This window comes from Strigops habroptila, chromosome 6 (assembly GCF_004027225.2).
Source record: "Strigops habroptila isolate Jane chromosome 6, bStrHab1.2.pri, whole genome shotgun sequence".
Taxonomy (NCBI): Eukaryota; Metazoa; Chordata; class Aves; order Psittaciformes; family Psittacidae; genus Strigops; species Strigops habroptila.
In genome coordinates, this window is record NC_044282.2 from 35,222,191 (window position 1) to 35,243,869 (window position 21,679).

General features: G+C 36.2%; 1 protein-coding gene across 1 annotated transcript in view; it reads left to right on the plus strand.

Moving 5' to 3' along the window:
- EYS (eyes shut homolog) overlaps positions 1–21,679 on the plus strand; it is a 797,046-nt gene that overhangs the window by 338,957 nt on the left and 436,410 nt on the right. Inside the window, exons 25-27 of the mRNA XM_030490420.1 lie at positions 7,171–7,342; positions 7,858–7,936; positions 20,692–20,891. Of these exons, the coding sequence (XP_030346280.1) occupies positions 7,171–7,342; positions 7,858–7,936; positions 20,692–20,891 (451 nt within the window). The remainder of the gene's footprint in view (positions 1–7,170; positions 7,343–7,857; positions 7,937–20,691; positions 20,892–21,679) is intronic.

Here is a 21,679-nt window from a genome sequence, read left to right on the forward strand (position 1 = left end):
CTGTCCAAAAGTTATGTACATGCAGTATAAAGAAACCAAGCAAAAAATGTCTTAAAGTGAAGCTGAATAGCTGAATAATTTTAAAAAAAATAAATAATTATATACGCTGTATAGACTACAGAACTTGGCATGAGTGCATCAGTCATAGGCAAAATGCAAAAATATGTAGGAAAGCTTCAGAGTTGTTCTTTTTGGTAGTAGGATAAAAGCTTCAAGGAGCATAGGTAAGAAGGCTTGCGTACCTCAGAGATCACACATAAGTCAGAGGTGTTTGTTGTATGGTCCATTCTTACGTTCATAGTGTCTGCTTTCAGCCCTATTCTGTTGAAGGGCAAAAGCTCCTGAGGAGTTCAAGTTTTGCAACTAAGATAGTTTAAAAAAAAATACTAATTTCTACGACCCACTGCTGTTTAAAACTTCCTCCTTTCCTGTGCTGAAATACTTAGTGAATGAAGTCTAGTATCTGATTTTTCATCATAATAGGTACACTACAGCTTGTGAAAACTCAGTCAGATGTTGGGGGGATGTGTTTCTGAGGGAAGAAATGCAAAAACATTATGATTTTGTTTTAACAGAAGGCTGAGAATAAATGTCCAATTATTGGAAGAGGGAGAGTCTAGGTTGGATCTGAAGTTGGTAAGAAAAATCCTTGAAGACAGAGAAGTGTAATTTCTTGTTTGGATTTACAGTTGAAAAGATGAACAATCTTTAGATTAGGATGTCAGTGTGGAATTGTGCAAGTGAGCTCCAAGTAATGAAGTAGGTTGAGCATAAAACAGGCATTGGAAAAGGTTGTTGAGTTTTTATTAAGGTACGAGACAGACTAATCCTTCGCATGAATGGATGATTTGAAGGAGTAAGAGAATAGTTGTCTCCTTTCTATCTTAGTGTTGCTGTTATCACTCCATACTCTTGTTTTCTCACATCTATGGCATTTCCTTGCCTTCCGCAGCACTCTTGACAAGCAGCAGATCCCCCGGGCTAGCATCAATATCAATAATCCCCCAAACATGCTATATGTGAGGTACTTTTCCCTTTGATGTATAGATGCATTGCTTCTAGCATGGCAGGTATAATCTGTAAAGCAGAACTCCAAGAGGTATCTTCATCCCAGTAACACAACTGACACAGTCAGAGCTATGAAACAATTTACAGGCAAAGTTTTAAGTGCTAGTTCTGTGGCATTGCAGTCTGTCTCTCACACCAACTTTGCAGAGTGTTTTATTTTATTATAATGATTATAATACAGCAAAATTATTTTTATTGGAAGTTTTCATACTTTGCACAAGTATTGAAAAAAGAGGCAGGTTTCAAATTGAACGACAGTCACATTGGAAGAGAATGACAGGCTGTCTAGGTTAGAGTCATGAATGATTTCTAGCTTTTTTGTGTCTATAATGTGAGAAATTACAAAGTTAGTACATTTTTCTCTTGGAAATAATTTAAATGATAATGTTCATAGAATAGCTCTGTTCAGTATGTTCTTATCATTTAAAATAGTGTGCTTTATAAACAATCCAATGTTGTTCATTCCTACTGCTGCCTTTCACTGCTGCTGTCTTCTGTCCTTTTCATAGGTGTAATACATCCAGTGAAGGAAATAAACCTGAATTCAAATTACATTAAAGTTTAAAAAATAGTATATTGCTACTAAGATATTTAATAATTAGTTCAGCACTATACCAGTAGCAGATTCCAAAACCAAATAATAATGAAATTTGATTTGACTGTAATCAACCCACCTTGACTGAGATACCTCAATGGCTGAAGCCTTTCATTTGAAGAGGTTGACATATATTGACATGTTGATTTTGAAAGACAGATTAAGGGTTAAAATGATCATAATACAAAATCTATTGAGAAAGGAAAAGTTATAGTTCCTTTAGATGATTAACATCCTGTAATTAAATAGATTCTGGTTTACATTCGTGACCCACTCGTATTTATGTGACATTGGTCTAATACTTCATGCCATTGGATAAATTTTTGCCTGAACAACTCAATGAATGCAATGGCAATGCAGTGAAAATCCATTATTTGATTGTGGGAAAAGAAGACTTAGTGCATAAATCTAATGTGTCAATAAATGATGACGAAAATTACATTTCAAAAGACAAGACTTTTTGGGAAAAACATATTTTATATCTGTCGTGGTTTGAGCCCAGCCGATAACTCAGAACCACACAGCCACTCACTCACTCCCACCCTTCCTCCCCCCGCTCCCGGAGGGATGGGGAGGAGAATCGGAAGAATGTAACTCCCACGGGTTGAGATAAGAGCAGTCCCGCAACTAAGGTATAATACAAAACCACTACTGCTACCACCAATGATAATAATGATTAGTGAAATAACAAGGGGAGAGGATACAATTGCTCACCACCTGCCGACCGATACCGAGCCCAACCCGAGCAGTGATCTGGGCCTTCCGGGTAACTCCCCCCGGTTTATATACTGCGCATGACGTGCTGTGGTATGGAATACCCCTTTGGCTAGTTTGGCTCAGGTGTCCTGTCTCTGCTTCCTCCCGGCTTCCCCTCCTCCCTGGCAAAGCATGAGACTGAGAAAGTCCTTGGTTGGAATAAACATTACTTAGCAACAACTAAAAACATCAGTGTTATCAGCGTTGTTCCCAGGCTGAAAGTTAAAAAACACAGCACTGCACCAGCTACTAAGAAGGAGAAAAATGACTGCTATAGCTGAACCCAGGACAATATCTTCCTTTTATTCCTAGAAATAAAACCCCTTACAATTGGAGGGTTTTAAAAACAGGAATCATTGAAGCATTTCTTTAAAAAAAAAAATTCAGAATTACGTAATCAGAATTACCAAATTGTGGAAAAATATTCAAAATGTACATTTTATAAAGAGATTTTCCTTTTCTGTAACTTGAAGAATTAAACTAGATATGACTTAACATATTTAATAGTCACAGTAAAAGAGAACATGTCAGTAAAATGCCATAGAATTGTTTGAAAACAAAATTAACAGATTATTTCCGTTTCAGAGCCCGAACACTTGCTTGAGAAAAAAAGAGTGATTCAGTAAAATTCTGATCAAAGTGCCAAATTAGAACTAGTTATACATGTTGTTAATGCAAAGAAATGGTTCTTTCTTACATAGTTTATAGAGGACTAAAATTAGGGAAAATCAAGCTTATTCCTAGTATCAGCTGCAAACAACATTATCCATGTAATGCAGCTTGCTCCACGATTTCTAAATCTACAGGTTTTTTTTTTTTGTGTTGTGTATATGAGTTTTTGGAATAGCAGCATGAGTCCTGAAATGTTTCCTTAAATAAGGTTTTTCTTCTCAGCCTCAGTTCTCCCACACCTTATTGTTCAGAGAGAACATATCACTGTCGTCTTCCTTTATTTCTGTCCAAATAGTGTAAAATCCTGTACATCAACTTTCAAGGCAATCTTTGCTTGGGACAATGCTTAATGTCGGAAAGGGTCTTTATTCTCCAGGTGTATCTGAAATATAGGAACCAAAATTCGTGAAGTAACGTTCAGGCAGGGAATAACATTTGGGCGGTAGAGAACCACAAGTTTGTGCGTAGTTTCTTTAAAAAAACAGGTATCGTGAGATGTAATTAAGATTGGATTCTGCCAAGAAGGATTGAGTCTGAGGGAAAAAACAGAAATGCCTTGTAGTGATATCTCCATAATCCGCCCTTAGTAAGAAAGTTTTAGCAATATCAATAGTCAAAATGGTCTTGTAGTCCTGCCAGCTGATGTGGTTTAAACCCAGCCGGTAACTCAGTACCATGCAGCCATTCACTCACCCCCCACTCTACCCTCTCCAGGCAGGATGGGGAGGAGAATCAAAAGAATGTAAACCCACAGGTTGAGATAAGAACAGTTTAATAACCTAAAATAAAGTAAAATATTGTGATAATAGAAAGAATACCAATAATAATACTGATAAAAATAGGAATCAACAAAAAAAGAAATGAAAGCTCAGAAAATACAAGTGATACACAATACAGTTGCTCAGCACCTGCTGACCGATACCCAGCCCGACCCAAGCAGTGATCGGTCCCTTCTGGGTAACTCCCCCAGTTCATATACTGGGCATGACATGCTGTGGTATGGAATACCCCTTTGACTAGTTTGGGTCAGGTGTCCTGTCTCTGCTTCCTCTCAGCTTCCTGTGCCCCTCCTCACTGACAGAGCATGAGAGACTGAAAAATCCTTGATCTGGGTAAGTGCTGCATAGGAACAACTAAAACATGGGTGTGTTATCAGCATTGTTCTCAGACTTAGGTTAAAACAGCACTGCACCAGCTACTGGGAACAAAAATAACATAACATAAAATAAGATGAGAAATATCTGCCTTAAAAATTCAGAAAACACTAAAACTTTTTTTAATTATTATGCTTTCATATATGTATCATTGTAAAAAGCAAATTACTAAATTTGAACTGAGAACCTTTAACTCTTAAAATACAGATTTGCACCTCCTAAGTAACATGTGTGATTTACTAGGAAAGTGACTTTTTAAAAGTAATTCATATTGGTTAGTAAAAGTACATAGTACAAAAACCAGCAGAAGTCTGTGTACATTAATACTACCCATTTAATTAATATGTCCTCTCACTAATTTAATAAATTTAAATTAGCAGAACTTCTTAGGACAACAGATTATTTTCATGGGAAGCTAATGTCCTTTCTAGTCAGCAGCATTAGAAAGATAGGAATGAAAGAATGATTGAGTGAAAATGTAGCTGGTTATGAAAGCAAAGCTTGGAATTATTAATTTACTAAAAAAAAACCAAAAAAACCCCCACCAAACCAAAACCTCAGGACTATCGCATTTTAAAACTCTCAGGTTTTGCTAAATGGACCAGGAAGATCAAAATATCTATAATCATGGAATGACCTTGGTTTTTATAATCACATGGAATAGAAATACAATGTTATAGAGATGCCCTCACTATTCAGATGCAAGAAAAATAATCACTTCCAGAACTGCAAGTAAAGTGAACTTGAAGTATGTTTTTGTGTAGTACTTTTGGCCTGCCAATGCTTTTAAAGCATTCCTTGATAAGAGCAATCAAGAATTTTCTTTCCTAATGCTGACTTACAAGGAGAGTTGCCTTTTTGATAGTTCAATCTTCTATAATGGACAGGTGAACTTTTCTGTCTTCCTGAATGTAGTTTTTGGCAGTATGTTAACAAAATATTTTTCTTTCTGCAAGTTGTAAGTTCTTATATGTAGTGATATCAAATAAGACACCAGTGATCCAGAGAGTGTGATGCTAAATGAGAGTGTCCAAGGAGCACAACTGATCAGAGCTATTTGCTGAATGCTTGTATGGGATGCGGGATTGCTGTGGTTTAACAAGGATAAACAGGTTTCAGAACTGCCTTCTAATTTGTACCAATGTATAGCTTAGCATAGTGCAAGTACCACTGTGCCAAGATCTGGTCAAATACAGAATCACATGGCAGCCCCCCTGAGCTCGTTTTCCTGGGAGTACCTGCCAAGTCCAATCTGTCGTGCACTTTCCACTAGAGCATGACATCTAGGGCTGCTGGGGCTAAGGCCACAGACGTCAGCATAGAATCTTAGATGTTGTTTTATCTTACACTGTTGATCTTTACTAGCTAAAAACATTTCCCATGATCTTAAAGCAATTCTATTTGTAGCATGTTAATAGATTCGTGCCTGATTTTTAGCTTTGGCTGTGTATTCACACATGGACTAGACAAAGGTTAGCGTATCTCTAGTTCTTGGTATGAATTCCTTCCTTTAGAAAGCTGCCAGTAGTCAGATGCATAGCAATGATAAAAGGCTATAGGAACTTTTCATTTACTCTAAACATTTGTGTATAAAATACCTGGTTTTGAGTTGAGACTGCAGTGCTTAAGTGTATGCTTCATTACAGAAAGGCAAGAAATGCCTTTCAATTTTGTTGTGAAAAGGAGAGCCAGCGGAACTAGTGTAACTTCTGGCTTCTGGACACTTTGTCTGCTCCAGAGGAGCACCTGTCATCTTCACCATTATTTTTTTCTCCTCCACACCTCCCCTGGCCCACACACCTGAAAAAATAAGGAGAATGTTCTTGCATTATGCATAGCCTACTGTTTTTTTGTTGGGACTTATCCATAGCTAAATTTCTCCATAGTAGTTTGTGTGAGACTATATTTGGGGTTTGTGCTGAAAACGGTGTTGATAACACATCATTATTGTAGTTATTGCTGAGCAGTGCTTCTACATTGTCAAGTCCTTTTCTGCTTCTGACACTGCCCCACAAAAAGTAGGCTGGGGATGCACCAGAAGCTGGGAGGGACAGCTTCTGGTACAAAGGGACGTCCCATTCCATATGGTGGCATGCTCAGCAATGAAAGCTGTGGGGAAGACGAAGGTGGGGGACACTTTTGGAATAATGGTGCTAGTCTTCCCAAGTAATCTTTGTATGTGATGGAGCCCTGCATTCCTGGAGATGGCTGAACCCCTGCCTGCTGGTGGGAAGCAGTGAATGAATTCCTTGTTTCGCTTTGCTTGCGTGCGTGGCTTTTGCTTTATCTATTAAACTCTGTTTACCTCAACCCACCAGTTTTCTCACTTTTACCCTTTTGTTTCTCTCACCCCTCCCGTGGTGGGGTGGAAACAAGCGGCTGTGTGGAGCTTAGCTGCCTACGAGGCAGTGGGCAGTGGCTGCCTACAGAGAGACCTGTGAACATGTTGATTGTCAATTAGGATTTTCTAAAATACTTTGAGATGTTTAGATGGAAGATGAGTGGTGCTAATTTGCAGGAAAATTACAAGCAGAAAAGTGCATCACCATATCTCTCATAATGAATGTCTTAAAAAAGATTTCAAAGAATTATATGCCTTGCATTTTAATTTTATTTTGAGAAAATAAGGTTTAACCATTAGATCACCACCAAGACATGTATAATTTTAATTCTGTATTTCTCTTATTGGAAACCTGCACTCTTTGTCTTTCTAATAACTGTAAAGAAGCACCAGTTACTAGGAAGAAGAAAAACTGTTACAGCTGAAACGAGGATGCTCTTGAAATTTCAGATTGGCATTTGCACCTATAGGTAATTCCAGTGGGATATTCTTTATTGATGAATATAGTGAACTATGTAAACAATAAATAAACTGGCTTGAGTTTAGAATTTAAAGCTTATTCATATCTTCTGTTTTTTACACAGGTGATAGATGTGAAGTAAATATAGATGAATGTATGTCTACTCCTTGCCTCAACAATGGAAGTTGCATTGATGACATCAGTTTCTATACGTGTCACTGTAGAAGAGGTTTTATTGGAACAAACTGCGAGATCAATGTTAATGAATGCTTGCCAGATCCTTGTCTTCATGGAAGGTGGTTGTCTTTATTTAACTATTACTATCTCCAAGATAATGTACCTAACAAGCAATATTTAAGATTTAATGATATGAGAAGGTTGATAAATATACTCTTAATTATGTTCTTCCATGAAAATAAGAGTACTAGCAGACCTAAAGATGATAGATGTTGCCTGCTTAAGCTAATGTAATATACTGTTACATTATCGCAGTTTCTCGTTCATTTTTATTCATGAACATAAACCAGTTTTCAGTACACATGGATTAATTAGAGTTTAATATACTTAAATCTTCAGCTGTTATATGCCAACAGATTGAAATGGGAAGACATCTTTGCATATGGCAATCAGAATCCTTATAAAACCCCTCAGCACCCATAATATACACATTTAAACCCCATTATTAAAACTAAGTGCCATGAATTTCAGCAGGTTACATCAAACCACTGTTTGGAAATGTATGGAATGATACTACTAGTGCTGAATCTAGAATTACATAGCTTCATCTGAATAACACTATTTTGTATTTCAGATGTATAGATCTCATTGATGGATATCAATGCTCTTGTGAATCAGGATGGACCAGCTCAAGATGTGAGATAAATATTAATGTATGTCTTCAAATTTTATTTTAATCATAGGGGAAAGGGTAATATGCTGCTTGAAACTAGTTTTTCATTAAAGTAACTTCTGAACAGGTCAGTTTATTGAAAATGCATTAAAATTCAGTTGTTTCAAATCATTCTGAAAAGTTCATTATTTATTACTTACATGAAATGCTTTAGAAAAGACCATTGAGAAAATGTTTAAAAGTGAAGTGTGAGTGATAAATCTGAAAAGCCACAGCAAGATAAGCCAACATTACCTGAAAATCATTTATCCCTCAGTTCAGCATGGATGACATAACTACCTAATTTGCATTGCGAGCCCCATTTGCTGTAGCTTAATTGTATGTTTGAATAGTAAAACTCAAGGTGCAACATGCTGCACTGAAAGTAGGCATGACTTGTGTTTAAAATTTCAAAATCCAGGTAACTGTAGAATTCTATGATACAAAATGGTAGCATACAAAATATACTGCCCACTTCCTCCTCTTAAATTCAGGAATATTTTTTTTTGCTTTATCATGGGGAGTGGCTGTGTATAAGAAGGCATCTGTATATGTGAGTCTGTGCCATGAAGATTCCCATGGTCAGCAAACCAAATTGTAGAAGATGACATCTGGCATAGCAATGAATAGCCTTTACAGTGGTGGCCACACTTTGGAGGAAGTATTGAATTTGTTTGGACTTTTTCAGGTTTTGTGCCAAAAAGAGTTTAATAAGATCTTGGGATATCATCCTTTCAAACGTATTTGCTTTCATGAGAAAGTCTGGCTTGAGATCTGCCTCCCGTTATGCTATCTGGCTTCTATTATTGTGCTTCTGAATTGTCAAAAACACATCCCAGAATGTTACCCAAACTTCTTTTTAGCTTATATATGTATGTAAGAACCTGTCATGATTTTTATATATAGCTAAAAGTATTAAAAATACTTCAGATCTATAACTTTTCTTTTGAAAATGTATTACAGTCTCACACAAGAGGTAAACCTAACTGGAATATTATCTCCCAACTTCCTTTACAGAAATTTAAAGTCAGAAAATAAGTAATTCAGCTCAAAAGAGTGCACATCATGATGTGATACTGTAAATCTTTGTGATTATCAGCTGTTGCCAATGCTAATATAGAATACTCTTGGGTAATATTTTGTCTAGCAACATCCATGATTTACACTTTACTCCATTTTAAGAGAATGAGAAATTAAATGATCTGTAGACAACTGCATAAAATCATATTCAAAATATAATCATATTTCATACTGAGGTGTTTGAAAATGCATAGATTAGAAACTCATAGAAAGAAACAGTATACATATATATTTGACAGGTAAGTCTGTCAGAGTGATGGCTGTATTTTTTAATATTCATTCTATTTGCATGCAGTGCAGTTCCCAGATTAGACTATGATGCAGGTGTCATACTTTTAAAGGCTGTAACACTGCATTCATCCTGCTCAGACTTGCATGCATGTCTTACAGTGATCAGCTGGGCTGTCTGACTGTGTACGAGTGTGCACATTGGGATAATCATGGTAGGCTCATGGTCTATAATTGTTTTGCTCTAGACTAACGTCAGCAAGTTCAGTTGTTTAAAAACATAATCAGGAATTAATCCAGGTAAATATACTTCAATATTTTCTTCCCTTGAAGATAAATATCTTTGTATTAAGGGTTATGCAGTTGCACTGCGTGTACGTGCCATGGTTTTATTTAGAAGGGAGGCTGCAGAGTAGCCAGGGCTGCCCTGCGCTGTACACAGCCTGTTCTAGTCAGCTCCAATGGACCCATTGCAGGACACGGCTGAGTCCCTCAGGTGCCACCCAAGATGGTGGCATGTCTATGGAAACATATTTAAGAAAGGGTAGCCCAGCAGAGAGGAGTGAGGAAAGAAAGTGTGAGAAAAAAACCAGCAGACACCAAGTCACTGAAGAAGGAGAGAGAGAAGGTGCTCTAGGCACTGGAGGAGAGATTCCCCTGCAGCCCATGGAGACAACCATGGTGGAGCAGGTATTTCCCTGTAGTCCATGGAGAGGACCATGCCACGCCCACATTTGCAGCCTATGGAGGACCCCACGCCACAGCATGTAGATGTGCTCTGGAAGAACTACAGCCCATGGAGTGCCCATACAGGAGCAGGCTCCAGGCAGGACCTGTGGCCTGTGGGAAGGACCTAAACATGAACAGAGAAAGAGTGTGAGAGGGAAGGAACAGCAAAGAGGAGTTGTTATGGACTGACCACAAACCCCATTCCCCACCCACCTTCCACTGCTCAGGGTGAAAGTAGGAAGGAGAAGAGTTGGGAATGGAGGGGTGAACTTGAGCCTGGGAAGAAGTGGGGTTGGTTTTAGGTTTTTCTTTGTTTCTCGCTGTCCAAAAATCAATTTCTAATTGACAATGACTTAAATTAATATTCCCCATTCCGAGTCTGTTTTGCTGGTGAAAGTAATTTGTAAGTGATCTCTGTCCTTATCAACACATGACCTTTATCATCTTAGTTTCTTCCCTTGTCCTGTTAAGGAGGGAGAGTGAGAAAGTGGCTGGGTGGGCATTGCACAGCCAGGAAAAGTCAGCAACTAAGCTGATTCAGATAACCAGTTTAAAAATATATTCATGGGTATATGTATATTTCCCTAGACATATTGGATGTTATTTATTTTTCATCTTGGATTTTTTCATTCTCTACATGAGTTGCAATATAGTTTTCAAGAAAATAGACTTCAAGGCTTTCTCAGGTTGTCTAATACTTTTAGAAAAAAAATAAACACTTCATAGACACAGCCTGTACATTTTGCATATCTAATATGGAGTGTGAATATTGGAGCTTCCCTATCAACTACAGTTTTCATTGCTTTTTCATTTACAGATTTCATTCAAGAAAGAGCAAAAACACTATATGAGTTAGTTGCAATACACAATTTACTTCGACATTTACATATTTCTGAAATCATGAAACGAATATATGTAACTGAAAATAGTTCTTTTCAGTCTGATATAGGTAAACATAGATTGCTGATACGGTCAGTAGCAGTACTTATGGTTAGTAATAGGCAATATTTCTTAATATTTTGTCCTTTTTTTTGCTGTGACTGATGAGAAGTCACTGACAGTTGTGCTTCTTCAGTGATCAGCTAAGGCTGTCTCATGCTGTCAAAAAGGAAGCAAAAAGCATTTTGAGTCTTTACACATGAGGATATTCATCTTGTTGGTGCTTCTTCCTCTATCTGATAGAAAGCTGTGATCAGACTGCTTCCTAGTATTGCTTTGTTTTGTCTGGTTTTACTGATCTTTTCTCTCTATTTTCATAAAAGACATAAACAAGGCAGAAATCAGGAAGAACAACTAATTTACTACATAAGGGCACCATAGCCCAATGCACATATGAAGTCAGAGAACAATATCCTGCTAGTCCAAGCAAATAAGCAATTATTCACCAGGTGTTGCCATATTAGACATGAGACTTGACAGCCATGTAATTATCTGTGATTTGACTGGGAAGAATGGTAGGATTCAGCTTGCCTAACTTGAGGTGTCTTTGTGAAAGCTAGATGTCTATGAACTTACTATAATCCACGAGAATGTGGTGAATATTCAGTGAGATCTGCAGAGCTGTTCAGCTGATTTTAAAATGGACATCTTCATTTCATTAGTGAGCGAGAGAGTAGAATCCCCTCCTCAGAATTCTCTCTGTACATGTGTAGCATATACATGTATGGCAATCATAAGTGAATGTATGAAGAGCCTCAGATGAGCTGGATGCTCTTATTTGTGCTGAATGGAACTACACACTCTCGAGTATTTTTACCTATTGCTAACTAGTTTAAAGAGGGTTAAGAAAGGTACGTAGTTTCATGAAAGAAGCTAAACTAATGTAAGCTTCCAATCTAGATGCAGATAGGTAAATCTAAGACTAGAAGGAGAGAGAGAGACGTCCTTTATACCTATTTATGTGCTTTATATATAAAACACACCTGTGATTGCCCAGCCACGGGACAACCCTGAAGTAATAAGTTTATTTTAAGTAAGTGACTGAATTTAAGAGATTCGATTAAATGGAGAAATAATAGCAAAACGGAGAGTAGAAATTGGAGAAATAGAGAAATGCATGAGGCCTACCAGAATGTTGCAGAGGAGTTTCACCCACAAAGTGGTAAGCCCTCTGAGGACATTTCACTGATATTTCTGATCTCTTACATAAGAAAAGCCTGTAAACAGATATCACAGTATGCTCTTGCACCCAGGATGCTCTAACAACAGAGAGTATCTTAAAAAACAGAACTATCTGATTATTAGGTACATAGGTAACTGGATTTATGACATCAAAGAAGCCTTGGATACAGATACTTTGCATCTGGAAATATGGTGGATCTCAAGATTTTTCTAGAGATGTTGCTTCAGTGTACTGAAAAAGAGCTGATCAGTGTGACCTGTGTTGATAACCACTAATGGAGGGAAGTGTAGGAAGGATGTTCTTCAGGTTACAAATTCACGCTGGGCAGAAAACTGAAGTCTAGGACATGCATCTGCTTTCTTTGAAAGATTACCAGGTCCATGTAAGACCTGAGAGGAAGACAGAGATAGAGCCTCAGTACATTATTAATATCTTGGTATAGACAAAAGTAACTCAAATGCATTTGAAAATGGCAAACCTTTTGAAATTTAAGGAACCTGTACAGGAATGGATTGCAACTTTATCATTATGGAACCAGGCTATTGAAGGAAAATTAAAATGGCTGTCAGGGAATATTTAAACTAGATGCTTGGGAAATGCTAACGAGTATAGAAGAGCACTATTTAAGAATGACAAAACTTAAAATCTGAATATGACTAATGTTCATCACGCCTCTGAAAAGACCAGCATCTGGCTCAAGAGGTGTTAATAACAGAGATTATGTCTATTAAGGTCTATAATACACCTGGGTTTATGACTGTAACATGAGAGAGCATGCCAAATCCAGCAGATAGATATTCAGTTTCAGGAAAGGAAACTGTGAAAATGAAGTGTGTTGTCAAGCAACTTAAAAGGAGCAAGCCAAAACCACGAGAAACTTAGAAGCAGACTCAGGGCTATCAAACAAATAATTTGTTAAAAGTCCAGGTAAAATGTGTGCCACAATTCAAGAACACGAAGTGGTCCAAAGCCCCTGAATGTCTTAAGGAAGAAACATAAGGATGTCACAGGATAAAACTGGCATTTTAACAAATGGAAAGCTTGCCCACATAAGAACAGAAAAGTTTGTAAAACACATTAGTTCAAATGTTGTCAGGAAGATGAAAAAGCTAAAACATGAAAAGTGCCTCGTACAGGATATTCTAACTTGTAAAAAGCTCTTCACATCTATCAAAACCAGGAATTCAGGAGGGGAACTGGTGCTATTGCTTGATGGCTAAAGTGTAAAATGGGCACTCGGGGAGGGTAAGGTCATAGCTAGAGAAGCACAGTGAATTCTTCACATTTGAGGAATGCCAGAAAGACTTCACAAAATGGAAAGAGTGAAAAGGTGGTGGATAATCATCAGTGTAAGATAACAATCTAGGGAGATATAGCTCTAGTACTTACCTACAGCTGAATTCAGAACTCTCGGTTACAACTCAGGAAGGAGGACTTGGAGCAGTCATTGACAGTTCTCTGAAACTATTCTGTTTGAAGAGGAGAAAGCTGAGGGGAAGGTAATTAAGGTTTAGAAAACTATGACACTGGTAGATAAATTTAAATGGAAAATTTCTTCATCAAATTCTGTAGTAAAAAAGTTGGGGGGACATGATGAAAAGAATTGGAGAAACATTTTAAAATGCATTCACAGGAAGCAGAGAACATCAAGAACTTGCATCCACAGGAGGCTGGGGAGGCAGGTGATCTCTTAGTAGGTTCAGAAAAATTAGGCAAGGAGTGGATAACAGGTCCATAAATGAATGATAAATGAACCAGTCAGGGAAGTACTGTTTATCATGTCTGATTAGACAGTTCTGCTTGCTAGGAGGATGCATGGGATGTAGACTGTAGAAAGTGGCAAAGTTCACATGATTTTTCTGAAGTGGCTTTTTCTCTGCTGCTATTATAGACAGAATTCTGGGCTAGATAGAGCACTGGTCTGATCCAGTATGTTCCTGCTCTGTATTGTTACCTAAAATATAGACTTATTTTTATTATTTTTATCTTCTCCTGGAGTCCATAATCCAGTATTTCAATGCAAAATACTTTTGTCATTTTCAACTCACTTTGAATTGAATGCTGCTGGATAAAACCAACATTCTAAAATATGAAAATCAGTTTTCCTAGTTCATTCCACAAGATGTAGTATGTATATTTAATCCACAAAATGAAAAGCTTTGGGAAGTTAATAATTAAACAATATGCGTATGTGATAATATTAACAAAAAATTTACAGAAAAAAAAATAGAGTAACAATTTTACTGGTTAGAAAAATGCACTTTGTTTGTAGTTTTGTTAAATTTAAAATAGAAATAGATATCTGTATCATTCATCTCAATTCTTCATGTAACTCTCAGATTTTACATAGTAGCAATACTGTTGGGATTTATCCCAAAGTAAGAGTGCACTTCAAACTCCATGTGTATGGAAAAGTCCATAACTTAGCAAACCACACAGTTTAAAGCAAGTGCTATTTTAAACTTAGCAAAGGAAACCTGGGCCTTTTGGTCTCTTAATAGCAGTCATAGTTACTTTAGATGGTTGCCCTCGTGATAAATAAATTAAACTGTGGTAAAACATCTTTGAAAGGAACTGAAATCTGTATACATAGTTTCTGGCTAACACACTGAACCATGGCTGTTTTGTATAACTATGAAATCTTATTGAAACATTAAATTGTATGTTTCCTATGAAGTAATAAGGTAAATTTAGACAATTTCTTGAAATCTAGATTCAGGGTGCATTAAAAAACATACTCATAGCATACTTTGTATGTACATAACCTTGCTTTAACACATAAATTAGCTTCTAAAGCGTTTATTTACAACATTGATTTCCTTTCTGCCTCCTTTTCTATTCTAATGCAAACCCTTAACTACATGGCTCTTGTTTATCACAAAAACATCCACTTCTCAGCTGAGAATAATTTTGCCTTCAGTTCTATCATAAATGGAAACATGAGTCTAGAAAACATCTTTCTTTTGTGGTGCAGTATCTATTTTTGAACTGCTTTCTTATCTCTTTTCGACTCCATCACATTCAGGTTTTAAAGCTCTGTTTGGTTCAACTTTCTACAAGTCAGTGATTTCCACCTGGAATCCAGTTTTCTCCCAAATACCAGTATGCTTGCTTCCTCTCCCTGAATTGATGTTTAAGGCTGCTACCTTTTTTGTTCTTCAAGTCCTCCCTTATGAAGTTAATCACTTCATAATTGTCTACAAAGATATCAAGACAGCAAATGGTACTTGGGGCTTTATGTCATAAGTATTCACAGGAAATTAAACTGTATAATGCACTACATACATGCAAGTATTTCAAAAGATAGATTTGTAAATAGCTTATGTGTATTTCCAGTAGACTTTTTTCTGCTCATATTGGATTTGCATGAGTTGGGTATATTCAGAATTAGTCCATTTCATAATTACATTTTTGATATAAAGAAAAACTTCACTTAAATAAAAAAGCGTCTTTCATCACAATCTTGTTTTGCGTTGAATCTCTTTTATAGAAATAGATTTCAAAGTGACATGAGAAATAATTTTTTATTTCTAATCAGTTTCCAAAGACAACTACTGAAGAGCAGACTTTTCTATAAAAAAAGAAAAAAAAAATCCTAACTTCAAAAATACATTTCTAGATTTTGCTTTAAGAAAGAGATTTGAACTGACACAAAATTTCTAAAAGTACAGATTTTCATTATTTTTATTAATTTGCTAAAATATATTCCCTCTTAATTATTACAAGCTATGGATTGTGACTTTGGAAATGGTATAATGTGATTTGTGGAAAGTTGATCTGACTTCCAAAGGCAGATGTCAGTATGGACTCACAGATTTGGAAAAGGGAGCAGTATGCCTTGAACAAAGTGCTGTGCCTTTCTAGGTCAATTGCTAGAGTCCAGATTTCAGTACAATTCCCTGCCAGCAGAACCAGTGGACTGTGCCATGACAGGTGGGATCTCTTAAGGGACACTCATCCCTTTCCTAGTACAAACAAGCTTTACTACACCATGACATTCGCAGAACAAGGAATAATAAATTACTATGCTCTAGTAAACGTAGTGGGTCTTGTTTTGCATTGTTTGAACTAAGGATTCTCAACAAAACTTACCCTTAAAAGAGTTGCATAACCAGAAATCTTAATATTCTTTCAATTTTTGCCTGGAGTTTTAAATTGTCATGCTGTGCTAAGAAAACCAATGAAGACCTTCATGTACCATAACAATAATTTAGTAAAAATAAAGCCAGAAAATCATGATTCTGTTCTCCTATCAGAAGTCTGTATATTCCTTTCATTCTTTCCCATGGAGAATAATAATTGTATTTGACTTATGTTTGCCTATAGCATATATTTTAGAGATACTTCTAGCTTTATTTAAAAACTTGGAAGATCAACTACTTTTGACAGTTTTACAGTAGATGACTCTCAGTAGTAAAGTTGGACCTTATTTCTAGCTGGATATATCTGGATTCGGGAATCCAGTTAGTCAGCTTTGTACTGACTTTCTCTGGGACTTAAAATACTCCATAATATATAATACTTCTTGTGAAAATAACTGTGCACTGCCATTATGTCTCTCTCTCTCTCTCTCCCTCAATTTTCTTGGTGATAAACTAAACCTAAGATCAGTCATAGAGCCATTGAGTTCTGAACTGCTTACAGCCAAGAGCTCACACTGATTATTTCTTTCAATGGCTAGAAATAGACCTATACTCCATGAATTTGTCTAATCATTTTAACCCATATATATTATTTATGTTTTCAGCAGTATCATGTGAAAATGAGATGTATGTGTGATAATGGCTTTGGGAAAAAAAAAAAAATCTATCCTAAAAATTCCATGAAGTGTTATTTTCCTTAGACTTAGTTTACTGTAAAGCATTTTATCTAGTACCTAAATAATTTTATATTCTCAGTTTTTTGACATCCTTTATAACAAACAGATTCTAGAACTTGGCACAATGTTTCAGTTTCCCCTAGCCATAAATAGAGGAATAATCACATGTCTAAGTGAAAGTCACAGTTCCTCTCTCTGAAGACTTAAGGATAGCATTAGCAATTTTTTCCAGAGCTGTGCAATGGGAGTTCATGTTGATAGCTTGTCCATTATAACTTCTAAGTTTTTTCCAATGTCATTGCCTGTTAACAACACATAAAGGATTCCTTAGTAGATCAAAGTGGGAAAAGTGTATGCTTCACAGAAAAAAACAGAAAAAAAAACCCCACAGAAAAAACACAGAAAAAAAAAAAAAAAGCCTAATGGAAGGGAGCCCTCCTGCTTTACTGTAGGAGATCAGATACAAGAAAACTCAAAGATATTTGGATGAGGGTAAAGTGTGCCAGACTGGTGAAGTGAAAAAAAATCCCTCTATACAAATAATGATTATTGTGTAATTTTTATTTTGTGATATCATTTGATTTCTTTATAAGACAGTTTATTGAAGCTGTCCGTGTTTTAAAAATGAGCTAGGAAGGAGACACAAAAGCTATCACTGTTACTGCTTCTTAGTCTTTCAGTGTTATGACTGCTCGGTGGTTCTTGGAGATCTCAGCACTTTCTCTGCATTCTAAATGGCATATTTCTGCTGAGAACTCCAACAAGGAATTGAAAGTAATTTTGTGACTTTTGGGGGGAGTTTCATTTTAGTATTTTGTTCTTTGTGTGTTTTTAATTTGTTTTAATCATTCATTGTTAGCAAATTGTTAGTAGAAGTTACACAAAGTCATAATAGGAATAAATGTTTTGATGTAATAAAGTACTTGCTCTATGCACACAGATTTCATCTTGGAGAAGTGATGCTGCACATAGATGTATTGGCAATTCTGTTCAGGAATTGCTGAACACATTAACTACTTCTGATCCTAGTACATTCATACTTCACCTTCCATGGAAACTTTCACATATTTCTTGTCAGATGTGAACATTAAAATTATAAAATCCCACCTTTGAGATCTTTTTATGCTGCCAGTGCAATTCCTGAAGTAGTTTATTCCCCTTTGATTTCTCGGGGAAATGAAAGTCAAATTACTTTTTGGGCTTCAGGCCTGGATTACTGATCAAGATCAGAGTGTACTTTTCTGTTCTGTAACATGATCTACAGATTTTCAGTTGCCATAAAGGTGCCAGCTTTAGGAATAGTGTGAGTACATGAGCATATAGTGACAGTAACAGAGCTTCCTTTTTGCTCACAACACTGCATACCTCCTTTCCCCCAAAAATGAGACTGAGAAGAGGAGAGGAAAGAGAAAAATGAAACAAGAAAGTGGCCTCATGATCAGTGAGGTATTGCAAAATATGTTTCTTTTCTGCTACTGGCAAACATTTGAGTCTAATGGCAAAAAATTGCAGTGACCCATATTTATTTGCAGATGAACAGTGTTCAGTCTATTAGCTTGAGTTATTTGTGACCATTTAAACATGGTATTTATTCTCTGTATCTGCCAATATTGTATATTTCTAATGGACCAAGCCTGTGCTGCTCTTACTGACTGCAGGACTGGTAGTGATATTTGGGTTTTTTATTCAAACAGGTTATTTGTAAAATTTTGGAAGGATTACTTTAAGACTAAGACTTCCTCTTTGAAGCTTAAAAAAAATTATGCATATTTAAATTCCAGATCGAAATAGCATTTCGGATTTAATAAAGGTTAAAAAGATTCATAAGAAGGTACAAAATGAAGTACAAATAAGTGAGCAGTTGTGACACATATATAACAACAAATTTGTGTTTTGTAAAAACTGAAACAACCCACCTTTGTGAATATTGTCTTTGTAATTTTCAGGTTTCTTAGTTATTCAAAGGCAATTTTCCTTTGACAGTGTGTTATCACTTCTACATGAGTAAAGGTTAAAGCATATCTTACTAGGTTGGGAACTGAGCACCTGAGGTGCCCAAGACAGTCGTTTTCCCCTACTATGCTGGAGAAGAGAGAGAATATTTCTAGGACTGTGAGACCCTGCAACTGTTGCTTTGATTTGGGAACTGCCTGGTTAGGGGTCATAGTTGAGATTCAATCTCCAATTATAAAAAGGAAGACAAACTGAAATTGGTAGTTAGGGTAGTTGTCTTCAGGGAATCAGGGTAGTTGTAAATTTTCTGTGGGACCAGCTATTCCCTAATGCTAAGCTGTGAAGTCAGTCTCTGGTAGGGTCTAAGATAAAAAGAACTTTGTTACAGCTGTGTTGCAACTTCAGTTTGCCATCTAATGTCCCTGTTCTTTTAGACTACAAATTACAGCATTTGGTGGTAGTGTGGTAGTTCACCTAATTTTGGTTATTATTGAATTTTAATTTTTTAATTATAATTAGGCAAAAAATTGACCCATTAATTGATAGATTCATAATTTATTCTGCTGATGCGCAAAGCTGTAATAACAGAAGTAGTAGAGATGGATACAAATGAATACCAAATTAAGGACACTAGACAAGACAAGTTACTGGACCAGAAAAGCAGAAAGTTGGAACTATGAATTGAGATTTTTTTATAAGCACAACAAAGACGGCTTATGTTTGCCAAAACGAAATGTAATTAATATAGAAAAAAAATACTTCTAGAACCTAGACACAGGATTTTTGGCACTCTGTAGAACTATCCCCATCTTCCCATGGGATATATAATTAGTTTATGTAATGCTCACTAATAAATCATCCTATATACACCCAGCTGGAAAGCTTATAGGAAAATAAGTTGTTTTCTCACAGTCCCCCCTGGATATCTGAATTTGCATTCTGTCAAAGCAAGTGTAGTACCTGCAAGAAATCTGAGTGCCCTTGGATATTCTTAAAGAATTAAACCTTCTAAAGTTACAAGAGTGTGAGAATAAATTTAAAATACTGGATTTAGCTAGACTGTTTGGGTAGTAGCAGCAAAACAAACCTCCTCTGGGGTATAGGCAAAAACTAGGTTTCTGTGCTCAACAGCAAAACCACATTTTTTGCACCAGCAATTGAACTAACTGAACTCGCCTGTAATTCTGGAGAAACATTGATTTGCTGCTACTTTGCATGGTTTGAATTTGATTACTTTCACATTAGCTTTATCAGACAGAATTGTTATTATGTGAACACATAAACATTTCTACATGTTTCTGTTTGCAATTTTATGCATTAATTGATAATGAGAAAGCATTTATGAGGAAATATTGATAAAAGGCTTGTGCGCATTGGTTAATATAAGTAGTTTTTTATTTTGTCCAGAATTGCCTTACTAATGCAGCTTTTTGTCACTGCAATAGGCCCTACTGTAAAAGCTTAAAAGGAATAATTGTATAAACTATGGTTCAAAAACATGCTTTAAACTTTTAATAAAGGAATCATTAGTGGGAAGCACATACTTATGGCTGTAAGACTGCTTATATAACAATATATTTGCATCTCTCCAAGATAAATTAATAGGAACAAGCATAGTTTCAAAAATTAGTATGAGTTGCAATCAAAGGATCTCTGTCTAAACAAATGTTATCCCAAATTAGAGGCTTTTGTTTATCAGACAATAAAAAAGTCTAACACTTATTCTAATCACCAGATTCATTCTCCTGCACTTGCTGTTGAAATGAATGAATAAGTAATGTGTTTTAAAGCTGTGTAGTCAATCTATTATTATTTCTCTTCTCAGGAATGTGAATCTGCTCCCTGCATTAATGGAGGTTCCTGTCAAGATGCTGTCAATGCATTTGTTTGTACTTGCCTGAGTGGGTACACTGGCAGGTTTTGTGAAGTTGATGTTGATGTTTGCAGTGAGCCTGCGCTGAACTCAGTTCTCTGTTACAATGGAGGTGTATGTGTTGATGGACCTGGAAGAACATTTCATTGCAGGTTAGTATGAATATTGACATATAACTGCTTTGGTTAATACACATTGATTTGCTCCGATTTCAGGGCGGTGGTGTTACTTTGTGCAGTATGTGAACTCAGTTGGATTTGATGTTCAATCTAGTGATCAAAAATATTGTTACCTTAAACCAGTCACTATTTAACATCAGGCCCTTTTATCTGGAAACTTATCTTCTAGTGCTTTTCTGAATTATGTGTGGAAGCTCCTGGCATAAACTGACCATAAAATTTTTTTAATCGTTATGTCATTAGGTTTACAGGTGTGTGTGTACTCCTGTGTTTTGCACTCACAGAGAGAATTAATTTACAATCAATTTTAGATGACAGGTTGTATTTATAAGTATGTGTGTGACAACATATATCCAAAGAAATTTCCTATGATCCATCATCATTCTCTATCTGTTTAAGGCTTCTTACTAAATACATCTAATCTTGCAGTCCCTATTACATAACTCAAATATATTACTGCTTAGCTTACACCACTCAATACACACTAAAATACTTCACATTATCTTACTTTTGCAGTGGGCTGCTACCTGCACACAGACTTCCTTTTTTCAAACTGCAGTGTCCTTTCTTCTTTCACAAATGAATTTTCTGAACTAAATGAAATTACTTATATTTCTCCTCTCTTCTGCTTGGGAACTTATTCCAACATTGTGAGTGTTACTACTTTGCACTTGCTTTTGAGTCCAGCACTGGTCATAAGGAGGAGCTGATCATGGATTCAGAGTGAGGAAAACTGCAAACAATTAAAATCAGGATTTTTA